General features: G+C 36.8%; 1 protein-coding gene and 1 long non-coding RNA gene across 3 annotated transcripts; both read left to right on the top strand.

Moving 5' to 3' along the window:
- The first annotated feature begins 204 nt into the window (after positions 1–204).
- On the top strand, positions 205–2,534 carry LOC113765897 (putative disease resistance RPP13-like protein 1). Its single transcript, XM_027310140.1, has 2 exons — positions 205–2,392; positions 2,503–2,534. The coding sequence occupies exons 1-2, from the start codon at positions 205–207 to the stop codon at positions 2,532–2,534; spliced, it is 2,220 nt and encodes a 739-aa protein (XP_027165941.1).
- A 24-nt stretch (positions 2,535–2,558) lies between these two features.
- LOC113764675 lies at positions 2,559–9,401 on the top strand. 2 transcript variants are annotated; one of them, XR_003467670.1, is made up of 7 exons: positions 2,559–2,653; positions 4,372–4,521; positions 4,631–4,765; positions 4,949–5,049; positions 8,384–8,544; positions 8,736–8,793; positions 8,903–9,401. It is a non-coding gene; the product is annotated as an uncharacterized LOC113764675 (long non-coding RNA). The 2 variants fall into 2 exon arrangements; XR_003467669.1 differs by having other exon boundaries at positions 8,730–8,793.
- The last annotated feature ends 2,693 nt before the right edge of the window (positions 9,402–12,094 follow it).

The following is a 12,094-nucleotide window of genomic DNA, read 5'->3' as shown; positions in this document are numbered from 1 at the left end:
CTTCAAAGTTTAGGTGGAGGTGAAAACAATGACGTTAACGAAATTTTGAAGTTAAGCTTCGACCATCTTCCATATCCATCTCTTAAGAAGTGTTTTGCATATTGTTCAATTTTTCCTGAGGATTTTGAAATAAAAAGGAATCAACTAATCCAACTGTGGGCTGCAGAAGGATTTCTTCAGTCAAATCCAACAAAAAAAATGTCTATGGAGGAAGTTGGTAACAGGTACTTTACCATTTTGTTGGATAGCAACTTGTTTCAAGATGCAAAGAAGGATGCTTATGGGAATGTTTTGTACTGCAAAATGCATGATCTTGTGCATGATATGGCACAATCCATTTCTGAATGTAAAACTTTAAGGTTGAAAGAGTCAACAGAAGCTGATTTTCATGACAAGAGTTTTCGGTATCTTGCAATTGAGAGAAGTGAAGAAGAAATACTACCATTTCCACAGAAGGAGAGTTTCAGGTACATAACAACATTATTTTTACTGGAGAACAGATCAATTGATGATGGTTTGATCATCTTTTTGGCTTGCTTGCGAGTGCTAAACATAGCTTCATCAGATGCGAAGGAGCTTCCTAAATCAATTGGCAAGTTGTCTCATTTAAGGTATCTCGATTCATCAAATACTCCAATGGAAACTTTGCCGGACTCTCTTTGCAAACTTTACAATCTACAGACGTTAAGACTTCGAAATTGTGAATCATTGACAAAGTTTCCAAACAATTTCAAGAATTTGGTGAATCTGAGGCACTTTGACTTTTTCCACAAGGATAAATCAAGTGATCTAATGCCTCTTGAAATCGGACAATTGCGTTCTCTCCAAACATTGCCATTTTTAAATATTGGTAAAGAGGCCGGTCGACAAATTGGACAATTGGGGAGTTTAAAGAATCTCAGTGGAAGTTTTGAAATACGAAATCTGCAATTGGTGACTAGTATGGAAGAAGCCAAGTCTGCGAAACTGATTGACAAGCCAAACATTGATGAGTTGAAATTATTGTGGAATAAAATAGAAAATCCGAGAGAGAATGACAGTGAATGTAATCAAGTGTTGGAAGGCTTGCATCCTCACCAAAATTTGAAGTGTTTGATAATTGAAAGATTTTTTGGTGATAAACTTTCTACATGGATTGGAGAACTTGGGAGATTGGTGAAATTTAAATTGCAAAATTGCAAAAACTGCAAAGAGTTACCAACTCTTGGACACATGCCCTTCCTCAGATCTCTTCACTTGGAAGGACTTGATAGCATAACAAGCATAGGCCCTTCTTTTTATGGCAGATCAGGTGTGCATAGTGGCAGTACCAGTCAAAGGCCCCTAAACTTGTTTCCAGCACTTGAAGATCTCATTCTAGAAAATATGCAAAATTTGAGGGAATGGACGGAAGCAACAGTTCATGATGGGACAGTGGTAGTGTTTCCGGTCCTTCATACGGTAAGGATTACTGATTGCCCTCAATTAGCCACTTTTCCAAGTCATTTTCCACATCTTAAGGAATTGAACATCGAGAAAATCCAAAATGGATCAGCATTAATAACACATATTTGTAGTGGAGTCAGCACTCTCACTAGACTTTCTATTGAGAGTGTGACTGGACTCACCAAATTACCAAATATGTTATTCCAAAATAATCCCAAGCTTGCAGATCTCGAATTAAGAGATTGTGAAGATTTGGCCCAATTCTTGGATTTTTCATTTGATGTTCCTCAAACTTCAAAAGGACCAAATTACCAATCAGTAGCTGAGCACACTTGTATCGACAATAATGCTCCTCAACATTTGGTTGGCCTTGATTCCCTAGAGTCAATTTCAATCCCCAAGGGAAGAAAATACCTCACTGCCTTGCGACATTTATGGATTGTGGCCTGCAATGGGTTGACCCACTTGTCCATCCCCCAAATATCTGAGTCAGAGTGGGATTCCACTTCTTCACCCTTCTCCTCCTCCAGTAATTGTCCTTCTCCTCTTTCTCTTGAGAGACTGGAAATATTCTTTTGCCCCAATCTTATCTCCTTTCCAATTGATTTAACTCGAACACCTTCTCTCTCTTCCCTGGACATATCAGACTGTAAGAAATTAACTGACTTGCCCAAGGGGAAGCTTTGTTCTCTTACAAGGTTGAGATACTTATACATCGGACCATTCTCAGAAACCACCACAGAGTTGCATTCCTTCCTCGACCTCTTTGATGCTCTCCCACCACCGCACCCCTACTTCCCCTCCCTTTCAATGTTACATCTGCATGGATGGCCTCATTGGGAATCTCTGCCCGAGCAACTTCAGCACCTCTCTGCCCTGACAGAACTTTGGCTATATGGTTTTGGAGTAAAATCATTGCCCGATTGGTTTGGAAAGCTTTACTCACTTGAAGAACTCTATCTCTGTGGTTGTGAAAAGTTAGAGAATTTACCCTCTCACCAATCTATGAGAAGCCTCACCAGACTTGTAGAGCTGGACATTAGCGACTGTCCCCTTCTAAAGAATAGATGCAATCAGGACAGCAGCAGCAGCAGCAGTATCGACCCTAATTCTGAGTGGTCCAAGATCTCTCACATTCCCAAGATTCTCATTGATGGGCAGCAAATCAGAGGCTAATCTCCACTCTAAACTCACAAATAATGTCAGTTTCCCCAATCAAAGCTACTAGGTAATCCTCTGTACTACTTCACAGTTTTGTCAATTAATTATTGCTTCTTCTATCCATCTATATTTATTTCTTTTCCCTTAAAATCTTTTCTTATTATTGACAGCGGTAATGTATTGATACTATCTGTCAATCGAATCTTTAATTGTGCAGCCTAAATTTTGCCGAATAACTGTTGCAAACCTATCTTTCCTTGGTTCTCTCTGAATTTCTGCTTTCCAAGTAACCTCTCCGTTCATTTGTTTGTGTGTTTTTTCTCTGAGTTTCCACTTTTTAGATATTCATTTGTGATCTACTACCGCTTTTAACTTCCTCTGATTGATTGTATGTTTCAACTTGTTAAAGAATTAACAGTGTCCGAAAGTTGGTTGATGACAGCAATTTTGTGAGACCATACCTGGAATTTATTGCAAAACATAATTGTCATGTCTGATATGGTTATCCACAGCCATTTCCAGTTGCCATATTTTATGGAGAATTTCAAAATTTTGCAATTTTTAGCGGGTGACATAAACTTAACCAAATCAGGGCGATCAATTAGGCTAATTTTTCACCATATCCAACAAGTATTTTTTATCAAATTTGTTCAGTCTTATTTTCTTTCTACTTTGCTTAAGCACTGTGTGCGTTATGTATCAATCTTTTATGTCCATCTTTTTTCTTAATTTCATTATTGATCATTTCAATTAATTGTTAATTCAAATCTAGATTTTTAGGCAGCAGTGGAAGTGTAAAATCTTGCCTTTTGCTCAAACAAATTACGAGACTGCCTTGGCTTCTTTTGAAGTTCGAAAAGTGGTATAGTTGGTATGAGTGAGCTTCTGTGTCACAATATTTAGCTACACAAGCTGCTTTCAGCATGCCATTAATGCTTAACAATCATTCTTTTTGGTTTCTCCTTTATTTTGGCATTTATATATTCATCCTTGCGTAACCCCTATGCGTATGAGATTGTAGGGATTGACAACTGAAGCGGTTAACTAACAGCACTATCATGTTGAACTGTTAAGAATGTTTTATATGAGAATGATAGTGGACAAGCTTAGTGAGTCATATAGGTACTTATGGGTGTCTTTCTAGTAAAAGCTTTGTAACATAATGAGCAAAGGGATAAAGTTTTGTGGCAGTGATGCAAAGATTTCCATTCAGTTGAGAATTTTCACTTATTAGCTGAAAGCAAGAGGTTTTTACTCAAAATGCTGATTTTTCCCCCTGTCAAAGAATGCACTTCATGAAGTAAACTGAATTCCCCATGAAAGAGATTTTTCCTCAAAATGAAGATTTTTTTTGTTTTTTGTTTTTTGGACTTCAAGAAGTAAACTGAATTCCCTATGGTTACATGGAGATTCTGAATTTAACATGATTCTGAGCATGGTCCTTTTTTTCACTTTCTTTGAACAAATTGTAGTAGTACTCGGAGATTGTTAAGCTATTAACTATTGGACTTGAAAAAGGTCAATATTTAGTGGGATTAGGATAACACACTTTGGGTTAAATAGTTCTGGTAAATCAACTCTCTAACCTTTTTTGAGGAGCTCAGGGCTATTAACTAGTTAATCTGCTATAGCAACATTCACTACTTGGGAAAATAGTGATCACTATTTTGTATTGTCTGGCAACTTATTTGATAATCATCTTATTTTGGGTGTTTGCTTTTATTTTTTATTTTGTCATTTATGATCTTTTCTTTATAACATTACTGAAATCTCCGAAGTCTTCAGCTATTGCAGTTTCCTTTTCCTCAAGAGGACTTGTTCACTTGGTGAGGGCCTTCTATCTTCAAAAGCGTCCATCAGGGCTCTTCCAAGGGGAACTCTTCCTTCTTCTTGATATGGAGAATGTTTTGAGGCGATTCATCTCTTAGTTGCGGAGTTAGTTCTTATCCTTTAATAAATTATATGTGTCTATTGAAAAATATTACTGGGAGATTACATTCTTTTATGTTATAAATTCTCAAATGCAACTCTACTTTTTATACAGTTGTTTGAGAGCTGGACATCTGATGAATGGTCAAAAGACATGTTTTGAAGTTTTCCTATGTGTGAAAAGCTGTGATCATAAGCTATTCTCTCAATCTGATGGGGCTATTACAAGGTTGATGGAAAAGATGCCATGGTTAATACTCTCCCTTTGCTCATGTCATAAAGTCCTCCAGCCTATCATGCTATATTGATAATTGTGAGTCTTTGAAATGAATCAGGTTAATGGACTATGGAGAAAGTCAAATTTTTTATGTACGAGTGGTAGAGTTCAACACTGGAAGTATACATGAAATTTTGATCCGTATCATTGAATCAGGAAGGATCAACCTTGTTAGCAATATAGTCCTTGTGGATGGCAATTTCCTGGTGAGAGAGTGTCCATGCCTTGTAAGGGGAACCTGTTATGAAAAATACTTGGTTAGTTATTTTTCCTATGCAAAATTATAAGTATGGTGAATAGACAAGCCAAATACCTTTTTTAAATACTCTGAAATTAGACAAACAAATGAATAAAAACTCTAGATTGCCCGTTATCTGCACTAAGTAGCTTCATTGGGAAAAAAATAAAAAGAATGCTATTTAATTATCAAGAAACATCACTTGTCGGGATTAGGATTTATAGTCTTGCAAATTCAGTGTTCTTACAAAATTATTTTGCGCTTTTCAAGAGTGAAATTGCTTATAAATTTTGGGGAGGGTACCTGAATGCTAGTGCCATCCTCTAATGTTCTTATTTCTTTGCTTCTTATTCGTGATTTTTTATGTATAATGTTGTGGACTTCTGATTTTATATTTCAAGTGTAAGGACTATTCCTATTGAAACAAATCTTATTATCATCTTAGAGTGAAGATTTGAACAAGATCCAGAGTCCAGATACTTTGTTTGGATAGTTTGACTGCTTGGATATAAAGATTGAGGTGGGGCTATGTTACAGGTTCAAATGGTTTTCTAGTGGCATAACCTGATGTTAACTGAATTCATGATAAATACTGAGATGCTAGGTTCCACCTAAGGAAGTAAAGTCAATTTTAATAACTTGGAAATAGGTGACCTTAATGTGGTTAGCTAGTTAACACTTTTATACTTTTGTTAGTATTAATTTCTCGAGAACAAAATATACCATTTCATTCCTTTAAGAATTAGCATTGATTCATGTTGTTAATTATCTTCTAAGAACTGCATTTCACTGATTGTTTCACTTTATTGTATTTGCTGTATCATGGACTCAGCACATCTTGCATAAATTCATAGCATGAAATTCAAAATGCTGTTGACCGAGGCCTGATGGTAGGTCACAGCTTTTTGCTCAAAAGACACTTTTTGAAGAGAAAAGGCATGGCACCTTTTGAGGAACCTTTGCTATATTATCTAGAATACGCAATGACTACTGAGATTTCAGTCTTTACTCGGCCTAGTTCAAGTCATCCTCTGCAGTTGCTGTGACGCCCCCACTTCTCCCAAGGGCGAACCCGAGGGTATTGGCAGGACGCCTGCCTAGCTCATGCCAATACCCTTGGGTTCACTTTTGGGAGAAGTGGGGGCGTCACAGGTGGTATCAGAGCGCCTAGGTTAGAGAACTTGGGCAGTTGGGAAATGTGTTATAGAACATATAAGTATTCGATTATTTTTAAATTGAATCGTATCTTATCTGTTTTGGGTCAAAACATGAAAGTTATAGCCCTATGTGAGAGCTTTCTAAAACGGCAAAAATCATCCTAAACGGATTTGTGTGTACAGAGTTATGGCCATTGAAAGTCAGACTGTCGGACATTTTGTCCTCAGTTCTGACAAGGCAAATTCTGAGACTGTCATTTGCATTTTTGACCGAGCCAAAGTGTAAACTGAGTTGAACGGTCTTCATAAAAGTTGTAGAGTTTTGTTTTAGATTCGAAACGCCACCTTGTGCATCTTGGTCCGCTAACCATAGCTCCAGTTATTGCTATTCGAAATCAGATCTGACATGGGACTGACCATGACTGATTCGCTACTGTAATCTGCATTTTGTCCCAGATGCCTTTCGATCTGGGTTAAATGGTCTTCATAAACCTTATAGTTCTTTGTCTTAACTTCGAAACAGTATCTTGTACACCTTAAGCCGATGACCACAGCTTCTGTTATACTTAAAACCGTAAAAGGTGTCAAAACTGTAAAATGTCCGTTTGCGCCTTTGGGTGCGGGCGCGCGACCGTTTTCATTTTCGCGCACGCGCATGTACATTTCTCAACCGTTTTTTCCGTTTTGGACCATTTAGAACTATTTTTGTTATTTTGTTACCATTCCGGCCATTTCGGCGGATTTCGACATTCTTTTAGCCTTAATGTCGTTTTTGACCGTTTTTGATTATTTTTGACCGTTTTCAATCATTTAAGTTATAAACTACTATTGTATGGCCGTTTCACTTATGTGTGTATATAATCTGTCAATACAGACTGTGAGGCTTTTGACGGTGATGGTCAAACTCAGTGAATTGTATCATTTTTCGTGCCAAGCTTTATCAAGTGAGTAATTGGGTTGTTTATTGATGTGAAATTGTTCAAGTGCTTTATATATGTTAAATGGGTACTTAGGCGAGGGTGTACTTTATCTCACTCGACCTAAACCCATCCCTTGTTTTGATTTCATATGTGAGAATACATGCCTTATGTTGCGTATCACCCTTTTTGCTGAGTGCTTATAGAGGTGATTACATGACTTGAATTGAACCCCTTTTGCTGTGTGCTGTTTGGGGTAAGTATTTTGTTGTGTACTTTGTTGAGAGATATCATCTATTGAGAGATTGGATATCTCAGAGTTTGGTTCCAGCCCGGTTCCAAGGGTAGATGAACTATTCGAGCCAGCTGGGGCTTGGTCGAAGTTAGTTCCATGCTAACCTTGGGATTTCGTTCTTTGTTAAAGCTTTGATTAAAGCTAAGAAATTTTGTTTTGCTCGAGCTGCTGTGTGCTGTTGACTGGCCAGTGGGGGTTGATAAGGTGAACGGGGAAAGTGAGTGGAGTCTACAGACCATGAGTACTTTGGTTGACGAAATGTCAACAAGCGTTCAAGCTCGGGGAATTGAACTAGCTTTGGAGCCACCCATATCCTACCATTGTGATGTTACATTTCTGTGTTGATGTGAAATATTTGGATTTATATGTTTATTTGAATGTGCTTTTATATTTTTACCCCGATTATTCACTAAGCATATAGCTTACCTCGTTCCATTTATTTTCCTTAGCAGGGGACCGATGCGGGGATCGTTCGAGAAGGTATATAGACTTTTGGTTATGGAATAGTTGACTTTATACTTGTTATAAGTTGACTAGTACGATGTATGGGTACGTTGTGGTGGTTGTAGTTATCAGTTTTCCTACGGTTTACTTTCTAGTATTAGTGGTGTGTATGGCTTGATGTAAAAGTTTATCTAACTTTTGAAGAAGTAATCGTGTATATAGAACTTTTTTTTAGCGTGAAATTTATTTATCGTTTTTGGAATCGAGTCCTGGCGCGAGTTAGGCAGGAGTCCCGCCGATATCCTCGGGTTCGCCCTTGGGAGAAGTGGGGGCGTCACAGTTGCACTACAACAGGTAAGTAGAAAAATATTTTAGTTGGAGCGATCTATCTGGGCTCCCCCAAAAGAAAGACTCTTGCACTTTAATCACACACAGATGACGTTAAGTTACAATTCAGCATGACTGTAATCCATTCTGTATTGATGATGTATGCTCATTGTTCAACTTGTAATCTGATGCCATTTCTTCCTGTGGTCATAGGCAATTCTAAGTCTAATTTAAGAGTCTATAGTTACAATGGTGAGTCCATGAAAGTATACATGGGGCTGAGGCAGAGAGAGAGATTTTATTGAGGCCTAGAGCTCTATAAGAATCTGCATGAATGATGATTCTGGCTGGCTACAGGGATTCTCATGCATGAGGTACACTTCTCTTTGTGATTTTAATATTCTGATGCAAGGAAATTTATCCGGTTTTCGTTACTTTTTCTGATTTCTTTGTGTTTTTGACCGAGTTTCATAATCAATAGAATCAAAAAGATCTTGAAAGATTGCCATTTATTTTAAACTTGTATGAAATTGTGAGTCCTTTGCCCATTGTTTACAAGGTAAAGAACAGAGATATGGATTAGCCAATACATGGGAAAACAGCTGGTTGGATTTTAAGTCATGGTATGTCTTTGCTCTCATAATCATGAATATACTCCTGGATCTGCAACTTCCATTTTCTGGAGTGCACTTACTACTGCACTTAACCATATGATTTTCAAAATGCTTATAGCCTTGCAGAAAATTCTTCTCCATTCTGATGACAAATGCTGCTAATGAGGCTTGTCAGCCCTTTAAGGAAACATAGCTTGGTCTCCTCAAGAGCTTTCATTGATCTGTTGAAGGAATCTGAGTTGGCACATCTGAAAAGCTTGAGTGGTTAACCCTCGTACCAATTCATCAGAAGCCTCCCTATAGGATGCATATCTTCTGATCTAAAGGGAAGGTGCTGTAACAAGAGCTGCTGCCCCAACATTGAATGGCACTGGCATTACTAGATTCTCTACTTTGAGACTGATCATATTCTAATTGGATGCTAAGTTGTCAAAATTTGCTCAAATTCTCAGAAAATACTTGTCTATGCCTATGTAATGGATGCCTCAATACAATATACACCATTATGCTGTCTTCAGTTCTATGTTAAGGATGTCTCAATGCAGTATACACGATTATTGCTACATGTAAAAGTTAATGAGTATTACAATTTAACACATTGTAACGTATGTGATCTTGCACAATCTATTTTGAGTTTTGGAAAATCTGATGCGGAGAATATTTGCCAAATTTGTCACCTTGAATTTAAATCATTTCGAGAAAACGCATGCACTTTCAGGAAGGAAATGGCAAGTAGTCTACTAATATTGTTTTTGGAGGCTAATACATTTGATGTCGTGTTCACCTGCAAGCTTTTGCATGTTTTTTTTTATTCTGACTTAGGTAGATATTAATCAGTTGCCAACATAAATTAGCAAGTCGATACACTTGCTTTTATCTTGATCTATCAATTACTATAATCAAAACTTTGCCGATATCTATTGGCAAGCTTTACAAGGAGTTTTTGAGAGTTAAGAAGCACTACTGTCCATGAGAACTTCTAGAACCCAAGGCATTTTGATTTTTCTGCACACCATTGCCTAAAATGGGGCATTTTTCTTGTCTTCGAACATTACAACTCTTTCATGCAGGTCAAGACAAATGTCCTCAGATTTAAGAATTGGGATATCTAAAGATCCTTTCTTGGAGACTGATTTTCTGCTATCTTGAGGGATTGCTGAGAAGAATGTGTTAAAAGGTACCAGCCCCAATCAAATTTAAAACACTTAACAATCCTAGATTTTGTGCGAGATCGGTTGCCTTCATTGGCTATCAGAATGGAAGCTCATATTGATAATTCATTCCTAAGGCTCATATTGATAATTCATTCCTTTGCACTGCAGCAACTTGCAAAGGATTCCCAACATTTTGGCATCAGCCGTTTCTTCAGTGTCTTCTAATGGATCGACTACTTAGGATAACAAGCATTAGATTTTCACTCCCAGTGGGAAAGTCATTTCCAGCACTTCAAGTCTTTGATCCCACATGTGGAACCTTACACAGAGTGGATGGAGACTGATTTTCCATCAACAACAGGAGAAATGAAGTGTTTCTTTTCCTTTGACCACTGCTCCCAGTCATTTCCCATGTCCTAAAATTTTACTTCAAATCCTGGAGATCAAGCATGTTAACCATGGCTTACCAGTGGCCCAGGATCTGCTATATTCCTCATTTTTGTGTAGAAGAATCCAAGCCTAACATTTTGCAAGTTTCGTCACTAAGTCTGTAATGTCTTCCTCGTTTTGATTTGTACTGATATTCAGATGAAGATATTCCACATGTCCACTGATTACATATCATCTATTTATCAGATCATCTTCCGCTTCACTTTTAATTTATGCTTCATATCAGGCAGATCTGTGCTACATACTCTGCCTGTGTATATTTCGTCGATTCAGAAAATCAATTTGAAATTGGAACATTTTGACACTTGTTGCAATGTTCAGTCCACAATATTTTATTTGCAATATGGTATAATGAAGAGTTGCATTTTAGCTCAACCGAAGTGTCAATCGTATTGTCTATGTTGCTTTCCAGAAGATGAGATTTGAAGAATTCAATCATAGACATTGTAGATGTGGCTCTATTCTTTTCTAGATTTCAATTCTTTTGCGAAATTCTAAAATCTCTCACCTAATGTGGAATAAGAAATCTGTCTGGCAAAAAGGCATCGCTTTAAGTTAATAATATTGTAATTCAACAAGTAATTAGTATCTCTAATGTGCCACTCTAAAACTTTTTACTATCAGATCTTATATGTCAAGGAACAGTTAAATTTACATTAACTAACATTTTAGTACTTGTGCAAAGGCCTCTGTATTGTTCTCCATGTTTGTAAATTTGCAGTTCTATATAGATAATCATTTTAAATTCCTTCTTATTCATGTACTGCCTGGAGATTTGGGCTCAGATCCCGCTCCATTGTAATTATTTGAGTAATTAATAAAATTTTTTGGATGGCATCTCTCTCCCGTATACAGAGTTTGCCTTACAAAAATCATTCTAAACAAATTTTGAAAAAAAAAAATCAAGCTTATACTTTTCTTTGTTGACTAAGCAATTACACGAAAACATTGTTTTTTTTTTTTCAATTCTTGGTTGAGATAAAAGGTTGTGGATTGGAAATTGGTTTTGCTTTCTAGAAACGATGCTTATCATGCTCAAGATAATTGGTTTTATCGTCCTAAGTTATTTCTTTGGATGGTTATTTCTTTAATTAGGATAACTGGTTACTTTGTTTTCCTCCTCCACTTTCTTCCAAACAGGTTGCTTGCTAGTGATGCAAGATTTAACATTTGATAAACAAATCAAATTGTCATTACAAGAGATGGAAAGAAATAGATAGATATGGCTTTGTGCTGACGAAGTAGGAAGTATCTGAAATATTTACCACACAATGTTCTATTGTGCTGAAAATCTGATTATTTTCAGTGCCAAAACTTTAATTTTTTGCCTCAACTGTAGAGTAAATATAATTTTTTTGGAGCAACTATAGAATAAATATGCTAATGCTTAAATGTCGTATTGCTTTTTAATTTGTACTGAGTCTCATTATGCATTCTACTTTGTGAGTTTCTTTCTTTCAATTGTAGACCAGCTTATGAATGTAATTTCCCTAGGGCTCTCAAGTTGCTTTTCAAGTGTCAAAACAATTTCTCCTGCAATCATAAAGTTAAAATACGCTTAGGAAGATGATATAACCACTCAAGTAAGCAATTGAGGCAATCCACATTTATTCTCTATGAAATCAACTTGACGAAAACTCTAGTGGAGAAATTTCAGAAATCAATTTTACCCTTAGTGTTCTTTTGTCATACTTAAAACGGATCTT

The sequence above is a fragment of the Coffea eugenioides genome, chromosome 3, assembly GCF_003713205.1.
Source record: "Coffea eugenioides isolate CCC68of chromosome 3, Ceug_1.0, whole genome shotgun sequence".
In the NCBI taxonomy this organism is placed as follows: domain Eukaryota; kingdom Viridiplantae; phylum Streptophyta; class Magnoliopsida; order Gentianales; family Rubiaceae; genus Coffea; species Coffea eugenioides.
This window is presented reverse-complemented; position numbering and strand designations above follow the sequence as displayed.

Coding starts and splice junctions, on each gene's coding strand:
- LOC113765897 (XM_027310140.1), top strand. CDS start 205: ATGGAGGAAGTTGGTAACAGGTACTTTACCATTTTGTTGGATAGCAAC. Junction 2,393..2,502: donor TGAAGAACTCTATCTCTGTG/GTTGTGAAAAGT, acceptor AGATGCAATCAG/GACAGCAGCAGCAGCAGCAG.